The 18,895-nt window shown below is 40.3% G+C and overlaps 2 protein-coding genes and 1 long non-coding RNA gene across 7 annotated transcripts; 1 reads left to right on the forward strand and 2 right to left on the reverse strand.

Moving 5' to 3' along the window:
* Positions 1–2,002: 2,002 nt before the first annotated feature.
* On the reverse strand, positions 2,003–5,795 carry LOC123729691 (uncharacterized). Its single transcript, XR_006761383.1, has 2 exons — positions 5,327–5,795; positions 2,003–5,105 (listed from the first exon to the last, which is right to left on the reverse strand). It is a non-coding gene; the product is annotated as an uncharacterized lncRNA (long non-coding RNA).
* Positions 5,796–8,386: 2,591 nt separating this feature from the next.
* s5a2 (3-oxo-5-alpha-steroid 4-dehydrogenase 2) lies at positions 8,387–18,632 on the reverse strand. Its single transcript, NM_001141214.1, is given in 5 exon segments — positions 8,387–8,921; positions 9,098–9,248; positions 11,674–11,775; positions 12,408–12,571; positions 18,346–18,632. Coding segments are annotated over 5 exon segments (762 nt in total). The 5' UTR covers positions 18,624–18,632; the 3' UTR covers positions 8,387–8,854.
* On the forward strand, positions 9,358–16,751 carry LOC106586234 (bypass of stop codon protein 1). Of its 5 annotated transcripts, none has more exons than XM_045705644.1 (3): positions 9,358–10,297; positions 15,884–16,065; positions 16,195–16,751. In XM_045705644.1, the coding sequence occupies exons 1-3, from the start codon at positions 10,219–10,221 to the stop codon at positions 16,261–16,263; spliced, it is 330 nt and encodes a 109-aa protein (XP_045561600.1). In that variant the 5' UTR covers positions 9,358–10,218; the 3' UTR covers positions 16,264–16,751. The 5 variants fall into 5 exon arrangements, 1 of the variants encoding a protein (XP_045561600.1); XR_006761382.1 differs by lacking the exon at positions 9,358–10,297 and adding an exon at positions 15,165–15,611 and having other exon boundaries at positions 15,884–16,069; XR_001324149.2 differs by lacking the exon at positions 9,358–10,297 and adding an exon at positions 15,166–15,611 and having other exon boundaries at positions 15,884–16,082.
* Positions 18,633–18,895: the final 263 nt, after the last annotated feature.

Below are 18,895 nucleotides of genomic sequence, written 5' to 3' on the forward strand. Positions count from 1 at the left end.
GCTCATTGGAATGAATGATGGTACAGTTAGTTCTATAGAACAGAGATACCTCTATTTTTATTTCTGGTCAATGGTGTTGGCCAGAAATCAGTGGTGGTTCAGGAGTAGTAGCTGTGGTTTCAGAATGTAATTACAGCACATTACATTTTTACATTTTAGTCATTTAGCAGACACTCTTATCCAGAGCGACTTACAGTAGTGAATGCATACATTTCATACCATGCATTTTTTTTTTTTTGTACTGGCCCCCCGTGAGAATCGAACCCACAACCCTGGCGTTGCACACACCATGCTGGCGTTGCACACACCATGCTGGCGTTGCACACACCATGCTGGCGTTGCAAACACCATGCTCTACCAACTGAGCCACAGGGAATCCTGGTGTTACATTTCAAACCATGAATAGCCTAAGCAATTAATACATTTCTAATAAACAACTAGTGACACTATTAGTATCCAATCGCCATGCCCTGCGTTCTTGAAATGAATACTAATATTAGAACTGGAACGCAACGGGAATGTTGCTGAAATGCCTCCCTCCATTACTATGTGTAATGCGGGTTGGAGCAAAATAAGTGGGGAGTTGAAGAAACCGCATTGCTTCGCCTTTGGCCGGGATCCAGGTTGCAAGCCATGCTTGGAATATCTCCCTTTTCTCAAATTACTCTCGGTAAGATCGTGGAGTGACCTATTTGCACACTAACCATACATATCAGCACTAACTGACTGACTCCACGCTTCGCGCACAAACGGTGCCATGTAATAGGTTGTTTTGCCCCTTTGTCCCTTTCAGGGGAAAAATCCAATGCCATTTCTTGATATTGCACTGTCATCCAAAACTGGTCCCAGATCTGCATGTGACAATGACCATAGGAGTTGGCAAGACACAAACAGATCTGGGACCAGGCTCATCATGGTTCCGTTTGAACCACCCAAAAACATTTTGGAACGATTAAATGCGAGTGGTTAGTATTGGAGAAGTCAGTGGCCCTTAAAACACCATTAGGCTTACAATGTAGCATGGCCCTAAGTGAATGGTTATTTTCAGCCATCCCTCTTCCCACTCTTTATGATGTTTCTCATTCATATATGTATCATGAAGGAGAGGCAATGCAGGTTCAAATTTCATCAAGTAGAAAGGGAAGAGGTAGAAAGGATGCTGTTGTCTCTTTCGGATGACAAGTCACCTGGTACAGATAATCTAGATGCCAAATTGCTTAGAGTTACGGCTAACCAAATATCTACAACAATCGCTCATATTTGTAATAAGTGCTTGACGTATGGGGAGTGCCAGAAGTCTGGAAAGAGTCAAAGGTTATTCCACTACCTTAGGATAAAAAATCTGCATTCACTGGTCCTAATAGTCGTCCTATAAGCTTGCTGCCTGTGTTAAGTAAATTATTGGAAAAAAATTGTATCTGTACAATTCAAGGATTATTTCTAATGTAATGGTCTGGTTCTAAGGGCATTCTACGAGTACGGCCTTAGCACAAATGACAGATGATTGGTTAAAGAGTATGGATGATAGGAAGTTAGTTGGTGCAGTGTTGCTGGATTTCAGTGCTGCTTTTGATGTAATTGATCATGAACTGTTACTAGGAAAACGCAAATGTTATGGTCTTAAGGATGCAGCTCTGTCCTGGATGGAAAGCTATCTATCCAGGAGAAGGCAAAAAGTGTTCTTTAATGGTAGCTTTTCAAATAGTAAAGATATACATTGTGGTGTTCCTCAAGGAAGCTGCCTAGGCCCACAACTCGAATGTATCTTTACTAATGATTTACCATCATTAATGAACAAAGCAAGAGTGGTCATGTATGCTGTTGACTTTACAATGTATAGTGCAGCATCAGAATGTAATGAGCTAACAGATGTACTGAGCATTTCTAAAACTAAATGTATTGTATTTGGTTCAAGATATATGCTTGCTGATGACCCCCAATTGAATTTGTCAATGAATAGAACGCATGTAGAGCAAGTGAAAAAAATGAAACTACTAAAACGTCATGTAGAACGCAGCTTTATCATGGTCAGAACACATAGATAATATTGTTATTAAGATGGGTAAGGGAATTGCTGTTACAAGAAAATGTTCAGCGTATGTAACATCTAGCACTCTGAATCTGGTGATTCAATCCCTGGTCCTATCACACTTAGAGTACTGTCCGGTTATATGGTCAATCCCTGGTCCTATCACACTTAGAGTACTGTCCAGTTATATGGCCATCTGCAGCAAAGAAAGATATAAAAAAGCTCCAAATGGCTCAAAACAGGACTGCCAGATTATCTCTTCATTGCTCTAACCGAATGAATATTATTAAAATGCATCAGAATCTCTCATGGCTTCACGTTAATAACAAATTACTATCTAGTCGTCTGATTTTCTTTAGGAATGTTATATATTTTTTTTAAAAACACAGTATTTTTCAGTCCAATTAGTACATAATAGCAACACGCATAACCACCAAACCAGACAGGCAAATTCAGGGCAGCGAAAACAACTTTATATAGAGCTATAGCTGAATGGAATTTTTTACCAATCCATATTTCTCAGGCACCTTCAAGAACAAAATATAAGAACATCTAATGTAATAGACCATATGACTGGACAGCAAATAGAAAGTATCAACTGAATGTTAAATGTGTTTCCTGTCAGTATTTTAATTATCTGTACTGTCTACTTGTTGAATGTTTGAAGTCTTGATTGTGGTTGTTTGTAATGTCTTGTTAATTGGTGTTGGACCTCAGGAAGATTAGCTAGCGTTATGGCATTAGCTAATGGGGATCCTAATAAAAATTACAAAAAATTACAAAGTACCAAGACATGATGAACCCAAGACATTCCTTGATTTCTAAGTCGGTTGTGTGTGTGTGTGTGTGTGTGTGTGTGTGTGTGTGTGTGTGTGTGAGAGAGAGAGTGAGAGATTGGGGCTATTTGGTGAATTGGGGAGTGTCAAAGTGTGTACGTGTGGGTGTGTGTAGTGTGATAGTCGTCTCGTGACAAACGCATTGGTGACCCAGAGGGGTGTACGGCAGAGGAGGCTGGTGGGAGGAGCAGAGGAGGATGGGCTCATTGTAATGGCTGGAATGGAATAAATGGAACGGTAAACACATCAAAGATATGGAAACCACATGTTTGACTCCATTCCAGTCATTACAATGAGCACGTCCTCCTATAGCTCCTCCCACCAGACTCCTCTGGCGTAAGGGCTGACATTGCACAGATGAAACCACTAAAACCCCTTCTCTTTCTCTCTCTCTCACACACACATACATTGATAATGGCCAGACTGATGTGACTGCTAGAGTCTGGCAAGTCCAGAACAGCCCCCCTTTTCCCTACACCCATAGGAACTATTTGAGTAGCCACAGCTGCATTGGGCAACATAGGTATTCCATAAATGAAGTCTGGGATTCGCTATATCAAGTTTAATCAGTCATAACCTGACTCATCACAGCCTAGAACAAGACCAAACCAAACAGATGTTACTGGACCAAGGCCCTGTACTTTCTTTGTCTCTGCATTGTTGGGAAGGGCCCGTAAGTAAGCATTTCACTGTTAGTCCACACCTCTTGTTTACAAAGATTTTAGATTTTTATGTACTTGTGGCTTTAAATTTGGTCATTGTTTGTTTAAACAAAAGACATTTGTTCATGATAGTCCATTTATTGAGGCCAACTTGAAATGCATTGTCACAACTTTGATTTTCTTCACACACTGAGGTTGCTTGCTATTCAGTAAAGTATATTTTCATGGCTTTAGAAAACTGTTGGCAGCTTGCCCCACAGGGAAGATAGATCTAGATAAGCTTCTCCATCAATAGAGAGAACACGTCAGTGTGTCCCACCCAAGACATCTGAAATGGACGGTTTTGAAAGAAGCTCCCATTTCTCACAGCCTTTAAAAATGGGCCAACGTGGCTTTAGTTCCTGGTTCTCATAAGAAGTGATGTATACTGTGGGGCGCAGGGATTTGGGACTATTATGACTGATAGAGGCTCAGCTATCACTGGCCACTTAAGCCCAACTTCTTCATTGTACTGCTGCACCTTTTGTTCCCAACCACATTGTAACTAACCACAACTCCACTTGATGCAAAGTGTTCCTAGGTGACATTTTTCTGATTAAAAATAAAGTTTGCATTTAGCACAGGTATGGGCAACTTCAGTCCTCGGGGGCGGGAATGGTGTCACACTTTTTACACATACCTAATCAAAACAGCTGATGAAACTAATTACATTCTAAACTAAAGATCATGATTAGTTGATTATTGGAGTCAGATGTGTTAGCTGGGGCTGGGGTAAAAGTGTGACACCAGTCAAGCCCCCGAGGACTGGAGCTGCCCATCTCTGATTTAGTACATACTCTGCTTTTTTCACATATTGTTAGCTTCAGGCCTAACTGAATAGATTATTTGGTAACACTTAAAATAAGGCCAACAGGTACTGTATAGGCTAATGCATTATTATGTGATCATATATAATGCTTTGAAGACATAAATTGTGCTTTGCACCCAAAAAGAATATTGAAATAATCGAAACAATTCTGTGAGTCTGTAATCTTGAATCTGATCCAAAAAGAATGAGGGAGTCGTCCACTTCAAGTGACTCCTTCTCCTCTTCACTCATCCTCGGCCAAGTTCAGGCTATAGCAGATGCCTCGTCATTCATTCCACACTAATCCTCTGTCAGTATCTGGTCTGCATCATCTGCAGTTCATGCCACCACCGAACCTTATCTTTCTAGCCCGTGTCCCAAGAGTATTACTGTCCAACTGTTGTGCTGCACAGACAGGCCATGACGCTGCTCCTCATCACCTTCCAGGCCTTGAACCTTCTACGTTCCTGTCCAATGATGGCTGACCACAATGCAGCTCTATATACAGTATCTTCTGTATAGCTACACCTCTTCTCTTTACACCACATTTTGTGTTCAGTACTTGTCCATTTTGGCCAGACTGGATAGTAGTAGACAGAAAACTGGTTCTGGATTCCACTCTTTTTTTGGTTTCCACAGTGTGTAGTCTGTTGACATTGTTGAGTAGGCCAATTAACCATATTTGACATGCATGCTTCCACAAATGTTTTTATAATATTTAACTTTTTTTCCTGGAATTTGGGTTGAGAGACACAAAAGGAAACGAGAGAGAGAGAGAGAGAGAGAGAGATTAATCTGGTAAGAATTACATAGGCAGACAGCTCCCTCTGCTGGCCCAAACCTCTAATCAATTTTAGAGAGAAATGTTAACGTTTAACAACGACGAATTGTCAACATTTAACCAGCCAAATGAACATTAATATAGCTTCATACGCACATAGCTTCTCCTTACCACTTCAACATGACATTGTGCAAACGCAGGAACACAATTTCTCGTCCTGGCAAAGTTGCAAACAAATGTTGTCTAAATAAAAACGGAAGTAATTTAGCAGATTCTCTTATCCAGAGCGACTTACAGGCGCAAATAGGATAAAGTGCCTTACTCAAGGGCACATCGACAGATTTTTCACATAAACCAGTGACCTTTCAGTAACTGTCCCAACCATAGAGATGGAAAGAGGCCTCATCATTGTATCCGTGCCATTATGGCGTCTGTAACAGCATGAGCAGCGCCATTAAGGCTAACTCCATTTTGAAGTAGTATATTTTCTTCTTCACGATTGGCTGATTCCTCCTGATGACCCAGTTGCACATGACTCCAACAAGGCTACCAGGAGGGATTAGCCAATGAAGTTGGATGTCCCACCCAGTTGACTTGATTAAAATAATGGCAGCCGGCAGTGGTATTGCCCATGCAAAAATAGCCTTTTGGCCACTAGAGGCCTTTATCATTCTCTATGGGACCAACGCTCTTAACCACTAGGTGGCTAAATATTGCCTGCATAAATATTATTATGTAGTATTTAAAAACGTTTGTTTAAAATATTAAGTGGAAAATGTGTTTTCACTGAAAACATCTAATTTTCTAATATTTATAAAAGAGAGGTTGATTCTCTTTGCTGATATGATCAACATTACACAATTAGCTCATGTTTAGGCATCTTCAAGTCGACAATACTGCGAGGACCCATAAATGGTGGACGTACGAGAAAGAGCTGACTCTTGAAGGTGAGTAGCTAGCTAAACCTAGGCACACGTTAACAAACATTCCGTTAGCCTGCCAGCTTTTACATTTGGTGAAAGACGACATTACTGAAGGTCACAACGTGAAAAATGTGTGTCATTGTATGTATGAAGCATTATGAATGAATGATCTCTGAATGTATCATAAAGTCAGCTGTTTCACTAGCAAAAGCTGTATTGAAAAGCTGTGCTAGGGCAGAGAATAGCCTTGTGCTCAAATGACTCAAATGGCAAATCTAACCCAAGCAAGACAGTTATTCGTGCTGTATTGCAATTTGATGACTGACCAGTTGAACAATTTAAAACTGTAAAGAAAAAATAAATGCATGGGACATGACACCCTTTCTAAAAAAAAGTCTACAGTTTGACTGAATAGCAGGTTATAATGCATTAAGTCAATGCTTCTTGACATACATTTTTTTTCTCTTTATGTTTGTGGTTATAGTTGAGCCAAGTGCCTTTCAATCATGGGATTGCGGACTATCTGGAATAATTACAAAGTCTTGATTGTTATGGGCACGAGCCTTGGACTCATACACTGGGGTTGGTACAACGTCAAGTCGCACCCTGCGCTACACAAGAATAAACAGGACTATATGCCCGAACCAGGCATTGTGGCGTATGTTTCGCCACCTCAAGCCCCTGCGAAGGCAAAGTAGCTGGTGAAGGAGAGTGAGGTAAGCATGTTGGAGCTCTTTATTTTTGTAATGTCATGAATCATGATTATCATCCTATCAATCTTGATGTATTATGTGACATTTTCTCTCTGCACTCTAATCTAAGGCATGTCAAGGTCTTATTGTAGCCAAATCATTTAATGTAACTGTAAAGTGACACATCCTCCAGTTGTGTAGATCACCTTCATTCTGAGTTGCCATGGTAGGGAACCACGAGTATCTTGGATCCTAATTGTTCTCTGTTTTGTTCCAGTGACGTACACATCCTTCAGAAAGGACAACACCGACTAGGCTCTATAGTGGACTGAGACTATGAAGCCCCAGAGCTGGTTGAGGAAGAACTGGCTGTGGGTGGCTGGGGGGGGTCCTTCCTTGGCATCCATTTAACCACCTGGCTCATGCAGAGGGCTATGAGAAGCGTCGCTCGCTCTGAGATGGCACTGAAAGAGAAGGATTCCCAGGAGTGACTAGTGGGGAGGCATTTTGCCAGTGGACTACTATCTGTTTAACGATTCACGTGTGAAGTAAATGGAATTGCATTCTGAACTCAAGATAATGGTGTAATTACCTGTGCTTGATAAGCTGTAAATGTTATTCCTCTGTTAGAGATCAAATAAAACTATGAATTTCACAATAAGTCAAACTGCAGAGTAACTTGCTTACAGGTGTGCGGAGTATGAACATATTTCACCCAGGGAAGACCAGGGCTGCATTTCAAGACACTTTACAGACATCACATAATCAATTACATTTAAAATGTCAGCCATGAAACGCAAACAAAACTTGAGATTATATTAAATTAGGCCAAAGAGTGGGCTTAAGTACCATCACAATTGAGTGCAATATTGGGACCTCCATTCCTAACATGTACCATCCCTAACATCTCTATGGCCCGTTTCACACTACTGTGGTGACCCAAACCGTACTATGCTGGTTCAGGGATTTTATTTGTACATGCTCCTTTCCAGCATGGTTCCTGCAACTATGGTGAATGCGTAGCCAGGCCAGTGCAATAAAGCTCAGCTGGCTCAGTAATGTGGAAAGAGTTTAATCTTTCCATCATCAGCACTGTTCTTTCTCCAGATCAGTGCCAATGAAGGAAATTAGAAAACCACCTTAAATTGAAATATTGATGTGGCCTATGTCTGCTTTTAGTGGACTATGTTGTTGCGCTCTCTAAAACATGATACCCTTATGAAAACGCTTATACTACCCTCTAGGGCTGGAATTGGAGGATTACAACTACTGTCATGTCATAACACGTACTGTGATGCTTGTCTGTCACGAACCTCAGTGATGCACTAGCTCGACTCTAGTTCCCGAGGGTGGCATCTCTCTGGTTGATGATTGATTGATTGATGAATGATTGATAATTGATTGATGAATGTCACTGCTTAGCCATATATTGCATTTACATGATTTCCAGTAAGCTGAGGCTTTGTCCCACCTAACGAAGGATGACTTTGCCTTTGGACTTATGTAATCAACCAAGCAAGCATGACATTAAAAAGTGCAATAACATATGCAGCAGTTATTAATCACATAATATTTGATAAACTGCATAATAAAAACAGACCAAGGTTTTTTTTTTTCAGACCCAAGGTAAATAAGCAGAGGTTTAATGAGCCTTTCCAAAAGTGAAGTAGTTAATCTGTCCAAGAAATCACTTTTTGCACAACGAAGAAAAGGCAGTCAGTCATCCCTTTCGAATGAATTTTTTTTTTCCTTTATTCTTTCAAGACCTACCCACCACCCCCTTTCTCTTCACCCTGAATTATTTATCCTTCATTGAGCTTTGACCATGCTGACCAAGCATTTGGGAGTATGGTATTACAGATCTGTTGCTGCAGGTGTGGAATATGATTTAGCTCTGAATACAATGAGATGATAGGAATATGTCTAGTTAATGAAAGCTAAAGCCTGGTCAAATGGGCTCTACAGAAAAGAGCAATATTGGACAAGCATTTCATTTCAGAGTTCAGTAAATGCCAAAATCATGGCTATGACTAATGATTTTAGCTAGGTCAGTCCATTAAGGCTTCTCTGGTTTGCTGTTCTTCTTATAATATGAAAGGTATCACAGCTTTCCTCGACTGGGGGTAGTCTTCAAACTTCTCTTGGTAGTACCTGAAAGAGATGAGAATGTCATATTGAAGGAATACTACTACCATGTGTTGACATTTTACAATGGAAAAGCAAGACAGTCCATGCTTATTGCTTCGCTGAAAGACCTATAGTTGTATCAATGTGAGTATGAGCATGAAGAGATTACAGAAGGCTCTTGAGGTTGGACCTGTCAGTACCTGTGGTGGTGGAAGGCCCGCGGTCCAATCGAGCACATAGTGAAAAGAGCAAAGGAGAACGTCGGCAGGGACCACGTTGCTAGGGCATACCCGCACCACTCCAGAATCTCTCCAAAGAAGTTTGCTCCGGAGACGTACTCAAACATTCCCCCTGTAATAAAAAGTGTCAGACAGTTAATTCAGTAGTAATGAAGTAGGGTCTGTACACTCATACCTTGAGAGTAGTTCACAACAATTCAATCCCTGAACTTTCAGACCCTACTTCATATCTACTACCTTTTTTGGACCCCATGTCAAGGGATTAGATTGTTAATTCACCCAAAGGTGAGTGAAGACAAATCTGCTGTGTCGCATGGTTCGGATAATGGTTACAAGATGTTCTTTTCCGTGAGGTAATGGCCCAGAAAGCTGGAATGTTTGCTTCCTGTGTTTCTTGGCGAAACTGAATGCCGTGTGTACGTTGCTCATAATCTTCTATGACCCTGGTGATTACATTAGCACTTAACTTCTTATGGAGGGTGGCAGTATTGAGTAGCTTGGATGACTGACGTGCCCAGAGTAAACTGCCTGCTACTCATATTAGTAGATTTGGATAGAAAACACTCTGAAGTTTCTAAAACTGTTTGAATGATGTCTGTAAGTTTCACAGAACTCATATGGCAGGCAAAAACCTGAGAAAAAATCCAACCAGGAAGTGGTTTGTAGTTTTTCAAGTGATTGCCTATCCAAACTACAGTGTCTATGGGGTAATTTTGCAATTCCTACGGCTTCTACTAGATGTCAACAGTCTTTAGAACCTTGTTTGAGGCTTCTACTGTGAAGTGGGGGAGAATAAGAGCTCATTGGGTGAGAGGACTTCCAGCAGGGCATGAGCCTCAGCCATGCACACTCATGTGAGAGGTAGCTCCGTTCCATTGCATTTCTGAAGACAAAGGATTTCTCCGGTTGAAACTTTATTGCAGATTTATGATAAAACATCCTAAAGATTGATTCAATACATCGTTTGACATGTTTCTATGAACTGTGATGGAATTTTTTGAGTTTTCGTCTTACCTGCGCGTCGTGAATTTGGATTTGTGAACTGAAGGCGCGAACAAAAAGGAGGTATTTAGACATAAAGGATGGACTTTATCGAACAAAACAAACCTTTATTGTGGAACTGGGATTCCTGGGAGTGCATTCTGATGAAGATCATCAAAGGTAAGTGAATATTTATAATGCTATTTCTGACTATTGTTGACTCCAACATGGTGGATATATTGTATGGCATGTTTTTGTGTCTGAGCGCCGTACTCCGATTACTGCATGGTGTGCTTTTTCGGTAAAGCTTTTTTGAAATTTGACACAGCGGTTGCATTAAGGAGAAGTTTATCTAAAGTTCCATGCATAACACTTGTATTTTCATCTACATTTATGATGAGTATTTCTGTAAATTGATGTGGCTCTCTGCAAAATCACCGGTTGTTTTGGAGGCAAAACATTACTGAACATAACGCGCCAATGTAAACTGAGATTTTTGGATATAAATATGAACTTTATCGAACAAAACATACATGTATTGTGTAACATGAAGTCCTATGAGTGTCATCTGATGAAGATCATGAAAGGTTAGTGATTCATTTTCTCTTTCTGCTTTTTGTGACTCCTCTCTTTGGCTGGAAAATGGCTGTGTTTTTTTTGTGGCTGGATTAACTGGATTAACAACAAATAAAGCTTTCAAATGGTGTATAATACTTGTATGTTTGAGGAACTTTAATTATGAGATTTTTGTTGTTTTGAATTTGGCGCCCTGCACTTTCACTGGCTGCTGCCATATCGATCCCGGTAACGGGATTCCAGCCATAAGAAGTTAGGCCCAATGCAGAAGTGTTTATATCAATATCACATTTTTACTGGGTAACAATTAAGTACCTTACTGTAATAGATTTCTATTAAAATAGGCAAAAATAGCTTTTTAGCAACAACAAAAAATCTTTCTCAAGCAATAATTTAGCCAGGACTGTCTGTGAATAGTCTGAGTGGGGAGGGAGAAACTAAAAACTAGCTGTTATTGGCAGAGAGGTTTGGAACTAACTGTTATTTGTCTATTAACCAATTTACCACATGCTGATGTCACCATGGAAAGCCAAAACTCATGCCCATGCAAACCTGCTGAATAGAAGGTCCTGTGTAGATTGTATTTTCAACCAGCAATTATCAGGAAATAGTTTTTTTCCTCACACTTTTACAGTGTTAGTTTCATCAGCTGTTGAACAGTATGATATAAAACACAGGGAAAACTGAATTTTGACTGCACTGGGCCTTTAAATATCTTTCGATCAGCACAGGCATAGCCCTTACAAAGTAAAAGTAAGTAGAGATAAAAGCAAAAGGTCACATTGACACCAGAATATTCTGAATATGCTCTGCTTGTTCTGTTTATCATCACATGGCTGTGCAGACAGTGACTAACTAAACAGTACAGAACATGGTTAGTTATTTGGCTGAAGATTCACATTTTTGCTATTGTTTCACAAGACTGGAACAGTTGCCTGAAACACTGCCTGACATCTGTTAACCAGAATTCCATCTGGTACCTTTGGGAATCTTGTAAACAACTTCTCCGGGTTTTCTTAAATTTAGAAGAATGTGGTCGCTGTGAATGTTGATGGCCATTCCCAGGAAAAACATCAGCAAACCTGAAAAAAACAGTACAGGCGCTTAATGCAAACCACATTCTAGTTCTATAAAAAAACTAATGTATGATCTGTTAAAATCGTTCATGCTGGCAGAAGCTTGTACAATGCAACCCCAAACTCAGACTTTGTCAACAAATCATTATTTCTATTCTTGTGGAAGGATACTGTGATACGTATCGTCCCATATCCTGCTGAGACCAAAAAATTCATGTTTTGAAGAATCTAGCCTCATTAACTGACCAATAAACACAGAACATTTGCAAGGAGGAAGCGAATGCCAACTTGTTTTCTCACAGTTCCAGGCCAAAAACCTCAAAGTTCTCTGGCCAGATTAGTCTCCCAGACTGCACGACTGGTTTTCCTGTTGTGTGTTTTCCTAACCAATTTTTAAAAAATGTTTTTGATCTCGGACTTCATCTACAGTAGCTCTAGCAGTTATCAAATGTTACCCTTTAAAGGGTGAAATTACATTACTTTGGAAATAAATCTATAGCATTTATTTAAGGCTTCAACATAGGATACCAAATGACTGTTAAATTTATGTGAACATCATGCAGGCACTGTAATATTCAGAATAAGGGCTGGGAAAAGACTGCGAAATCATTTCCGCTGGTATCTCAGATCTCACTCACCGGTGTACAGACGAATGTCGGTCTGCCACGCATCATCGTACGTGGCACAGTGGAGCATGTAGTGGCCTTGGAGAAAACCGTTGACAGAGCAGAAGACTACCGCAGAGAAGACAATGTAGAGAGGGGAAGGGCGGCCTTTGGTCAGCAAGGAGTAGATGAATGTTCTTGCAAAAAAATAGAAAAATATTGACTAAATACCTGGGATAGGATATAGTAATCCTTCTAACCCCCCCCCCCCCCCCCAAAAAAAAATGATATAGATGTACTATTGTAAAGTGGTTGTTCCACTGGATATCATAAGGTGAATGCACCAATTTGTAAGTCGCTCTGGATAAGAGCGTCTGCTAAATGACGTAAATGTAAATGTCTAAAGAAATCAAGTCAAAGGTGGGTCAATATAGCGCTGCTGTGTACAAACAGTGTGAGTACCTGGAAGCCATGCAGGGCCGTGTTTCTTAAAACCTCTACGGGATCAGTGTCCCCCCCCACGGGACGGTTGAGCTAACGTAGGCTAATGTGATTAGCATGAGGTTGTAAGTAACAAAAACATTTCCCAGGACATAGACATATCTGATATGGGCAGAATGCTTACATTCTTGTTAATCTAACTGCACTGTCCAATTTCCTCATGCTCTCTCCTGTTCTGTTTTCAAAGCAACTTTCATTGTCTAGCAGCCAAATGCATTATCCTAGTCATATTAGCAACAGATATTTCCATCGCTGTAGGGTACTAGGGGGTAACTAGTCCCCCCCCCTGTAATTCACATTAAGACCACAAGATGTCACCAAATTATTTCTGCAAACATTCACTGGCTGCCATTGCTTTTGCTCAACCAAAAATGTCCTCTCCACATAACTTTTGGAGATATGTTAACAAAACAATTTTGTGGTAAATTGATACATTTTTAAAGTTGTAGCTATGTTTCAATAAAGTTAGATCTATAGATGTATTCTTTATATACAAGTAGGAAACCCTTAAGAAAAATAATCCACCTATTTAGAGAGAAAAATTGAGAATTTTTTAGTAAATTAGTAATGTTGGATGAGTGTGTAAATCATGCGAAATAAATCATTCTCTGTACTATTATTCTGACATTTCACATTCATAAAATAAAGTGGTAATCCTAACTGATCTAAGACAGGGGATTTTTACAAGGATTAAATGTCAGGAATTGTGAAAATCTGAGTTTAAATGTATTTGGCTAAGGTGTATGTAAACTTCCGATTTCAACTGTATGAAAGTGACCTTGTCAACCACATTCAACAAATGGAAAGAGCCCTATTTGGCATAACATCATGGGACGTGAGAAGACTCACCTTCAATCTGGCAGAAAGGATGGGAATCAAGCACAGGTTCAACAAAGGAAAGGGGTATGCAGGGGTGGATTGGTTCAGTGGCTTCATGAAGCGCAACTCTAAACTGTCAGTTCAAGTATCGCAAGCAACCAGTCTTGCGAGGGCCATGGGCTTTAATTGAGGACAGACATTCCGCTAGCGGACCCCTCGCCAACACCCAATGGAATAGCAGGGCGCGAAATACAAAACAACAAAAATCTCATAATTCAAATTTCTCAAACAATCAACTATTTTACACCATTTTAAAGATAAACTTCTCGTTAATCCAACCACATTGTCCGATTTCAAAAAGGCTTTACGGTGAAAGCATAGCATTAGATTATGGTAGGACATCACCTTGACAAGAAAAACCACACAGCCATTTTCCAAGCAAGGAGAGGCGTCACAAAAACCAGAAATACAGCTAAAATAAATCACTAACCTTTGACAATCTTCATCAGATGACACTCCCAGGACTCAATGTTGCACAATACATGTATGTTTTGTTCGATAAAGTTCATATTTATATCCAAAAACCCCATTTTACATTGGCGCGTGATGTTCAGAAAATGTTTTGCCTCCAAAACATCCGGTGAATGAGCACATCAATTTACAAAAATACTCATCATAAACGGTGATAAAATTTACAACAGTTATTGAAAGAATTATAGATACACTTCTCCTTAATGCAACCGCTGTGTCAGATTTCAAAACAGCTTTAACACATTGTTCAATATTCGAAAGCACATTGTTCAATATTCTGAGTACAGAGCTCAGCCATCAAAGCAAGCTATACAGTTACCCGCCAAGTTCTGGAGTCAACAAAACTCAGAAATAGTATTATAAATCTTCACTTACCTTTGCTGATCTTCGTCGGAATGCACTCCCAGGACTCCCACAAGAAATGTTTGTTTTGTTCGATAAACTCCATATTTATGTCCAAATACCTCCGTTTTGTTTGTGCGTTCAGATCACTATTCCAAAGGCACAATGCGCGAGCGCAAAACCCTAGACGAAAAGTCAAAAAGTTCCATTACCGTTCGTAGAAACATGTCAAACGATGTTTACAATCAATCCTTTGGGTCTTTTTATCATAAATCTTTGATAATATTCCAACCGGACAATAACGTATTCATTACAGAGGAAAAAGAAGGAACGGCGCACCTGCGTGACCGTGCAGTAAACAACTCATTGGCCTCAGGCAGTCCACTTGTTGAGTCAGCTCTTATTCTCTCCCCAGTCACAGTAGAAGCATGAAACAAGGTTCTAAAGACTGTTGACATCTAGTGGAAGCCTTAGGAAGTGCAAAATGACCCCACAGACACTGTAGTTTGGATAGGCAATCACACAAACCTCAGATTTCCCACTTCCTGGTTGGATTTTTCTCAGGTTTTTGCCTGCCATATTAGTTCTGTTAAACTCACAGACATCATTCAAACCGTTTTAGAAACTTCAGAGTGTTTCCTATCCAAATCTACTAATAATATGCAAATATTTTACTCTGGGCCCGAGTAGCAGGCAGTTTACTCTGGGCACACTTTTCATACGAACGTGAAAATACTGCCCCCTGTCCCAAACAGGTTTAATAAGCTTAAGGTTGACCAGTTATCTAAGCCTACGCGGACGTTTTAAACAGCGTCAGGGAGGTCGGGGCCAACAAAGATTTGGAACATGGATGAGACAGGAATACAAAACGTCCAGAAACCGTTGCCTGTGGTGGCCACGAAGGGAGCCAAACAGGTTGCACGGATGACCAGCGCAGAGAGGGGCTTCACAGTAATTTGTGCTATCAGTGCAGCAAGGCAGTATGTACCGCCCCTCTTCATCTTCCCCCGGAAGAGGATGAACAAACAACTGCTGGTTGGAAGGGTGAGTGACTCAGGCTGGGTCAACAGTTCCATCTTTGTTGACTGGCTTCGCCACTTCGCCCACAGTGTTGGTTGCACCCCTGAGCAACCCCACATCCTCATCCTCGATGGGTTATAGAGGAGCCTGAGGTTATAGAGGAGCCTGAGCCCATTGCCAGAAAGAAAAAGTAATCTAAATTAATGAAAAGTAGCAGAAGCAGCATGTACTTGGTAGAAAGTGCTTATTGTACTAACACCGATGTATTGTTTTTCTCATATATTTTCAATGCAAAGAATCCATTCAACCACAGTGCTCTACCGCCGCCGCTGCCACCTCTACCGATACGGCCACCAGCTCTACCACCACCATCACTAGCTCTACCTCCAACGCCACCAGCTCTAACGCCAAAACCTCTACCTCCACCACATCTTTCTCAACCACAACCTCCACCCTGAAGCCTGCCCTTGCTCCAAATGTTGGTATAAAAAAAAAGTCAGCACTCATTTTAGGGATTATATATTTGCATATTGTGATTATAAGTGTTTATTGTACCAATACTCATGTGTTATTGTTTGTTTATTTTTGCTTAAACCAACACCTGCAGCAGTTTATTGGAGTTGTCCCAGATGCTCCAGGAGGCGAGGCCGAGGAAGGCAGTCTGTGGCTGTACTGACAGCCTCAATTTACAAAAGGTTGCTGGAGGAAAAGGCTCGACAGAAACATCAACAAGAAGAAAAGAGAGAGAGTAAGAAAACAAAGCAGGTTTTTCAAAAAAAGTTTGTCTCAAGGTTGTTGCAACACAACAAGACAAATCAGCCACCAAAGAAGAGGATGCAGAGTGCCTTTTCTGTGAGGTGTTTTCAGTCACAGGTGGGGACTGGATTAGGTGTGAGCAGTGATATGCATAGTGATACGCATAGTGATAAGGTGATAAGGAGTTGGTGGATAGCTTCATTTGTGACCTATGTACAAATTATAATTGTGCAATAGCAGAACAAAAGAGATGCAACGTCAATGTTACACTGAATTAGTAAAGTAATGAGTTATTGTTATTAAATGTTATATTCCAATGTTATTTAATGTTTTTAGTTATATTCCATTCCAATCTTATATTCGAATGAATATATTTATTTTATGAATTAAAAACACCTATTGAAAATCTTTTGCTCCTGAATGTCATTTCAAGACTGCAGGGATGTAAATTTGTGCATTATTCCAATAATATTTAGTGAAATTGTACATAATGGATTGTATGGAAAAGGAACAACAAAGAAAGAACAAAGAAAATGTATGTGCAGGTGAGTTAAAAAGAGGGTCTTTACATCAAATCTCCTCATAGTGCAGATATTAAAAGTGAGTGATGTGCAATCCCATATATTTTATTAAAATAATTAAAATAAGACAACTAGACTTAGCTTTTAACTATTACTAAATAATTTCTAAATAAAACTGATTAAATGGATTTTAACACACTTGCGTGAAACACTATGCCTATTTCATGAAATAACTAAAAAAGTAAACTATAGCCATCTATTTACCTTCATAGTTTATTCGCCTAACCATGACCTTTATCCACATACCAATTTTTTCCCAAACGTTTCTTGTCTTGTGTCAGCATTTAGACATTGTTCTTAGGTCGGGCTAGTTACACCGTTACCCTACAGACTGCCGATAGGTACTTATCACAGTAGGAGACAATTCCTTCTCTTGCTAGAAACAAAATACGTAATGTGCGCCTAGACATGTAGACAATACTTGCTACAAAGTTACAGAAAGCTACTCGGCTACGCCTAGTCCCGCCATCCATTATTTCCAATATAATGTACAGAACGTCGGCGTTTATCCCTTACGTGTACTCACTTTTTATCACTATGCTTATCAAAGTGTAGTGTAGCGGAGGCATACGCCATAGCAATTAGTATGGCTCGTAGAACAGATCAGAATGTTTGGATCAACATGTTGATAAACTATTATTTCTACACATTTTAAGCGCAGCATTGTGCACACGGCAGTAGGCCTACGCGCAAATGTTCCAAAATGCAATTTGTGGGAAAACACCATTCTAAAAATGTGCACCACACATTAGACCATATCAGTAGTCTTTACCAACCAAATGACTAATGTTCTCTTTAATGTGATTCATCCCATTATTGGGAAACCATGATGGATGACTTCTTTAGTGTCCATGCAGAGTGATGATAAGACTTTTTCACTTTAAAACGTATGTCCAACCCCCAAAAAGTATTGCAAAGTTAAATAAACCATACAACTATATGCACAAGGAGTACTTTTTACAATTTCCACTGACAATTGTGCAAAAACATTTACTTGAAGTACAGTGCAAAGGATGGTAACAGATTTATGTTTTTTTTCTGTTTTTACATCATACATTTTAAAGAGAAAAATCTGAGTCTAAACCTCACTCTTTTACCGAATGTCCCTCTAGTCTTCACTCAAAATAGTGAATAGGGGACTCTTCGTTGAATGGCCTGCATTGGTATTGCATACACGCAGATCAACTGTGTAGGAGGCAAAGATGTATGTTCAACACCTTTTAAGTGAAATAACTGCTGTTGCCCAAAAAACAGTTGTCCATGTTTTTCAGTTGATTTATGAGTTAAAAGATCCCAGACGCCATTGAAAGTTGGTATGTGGACATAGTCTCGTCCCACCATCACAGATCTAATTCTGCTGTCTAGCCAGGTGGCTAGACAATTACTAACAGATTGGGGACCAGGCTAATGTGGACACATACCTTTGGAAGTAGTGCAGACAGAAGGTCCAGAGAAGCAGGTCTTTGCCCAGGCTGGGCTGTGTGTCAGTGGAGAGCAGAAGGAGCATGGGCACCAGGAAAGAAGGCAGTTCCTGGAGGAACCAGGCCAGCTTGGCAGGGCAGGTCCTCCCTGGGGTCCCATCCGAGGTCACGTAGCGTCCGTATGGGGTCTGGAACCTGGTCTGCCAAAAGAGATACGCCACCCCACTGACGATGAACCCCCAGCTGAGGTAGTGGATCACATTCTCCTTACACTCCATTATTATCCCCCTCTCCTTTTCTCCTTTCTTCTCCTTCTCTTTCTTCAGGTCCTTGGGTCCAGCAAAGCTTCCACGGTCTCCACGCTTTGTCAAGACCGAGTAGCCTCCATCTGTATATGCTGGTGTGAGACGTGTGTGAATGGGAGAGGCACACTTACTACTCCCAACTCCTCCCCTTTAAAACAACCAGAGTCTCACATGTTTCAGGCACCTTTGAAATCTGAGAAGGATCATAATATTGCTGGTTAAGTATGCGTGCTTTATGTAAGCAG

Source organism: Salmo salar, chromosome ssa02 (genome assembly GCF_905237065.1).
Source record: "Salmo salar chromosome ssa02, Ssal_v3.1, whole genome shotgun sequence".
Taxonomy (NCBI): Eukaryota; Metazoa; Chordata; class Actinopteri; order Salmoniformes; family Salmonidae; genus Salmo; species Salmo salar.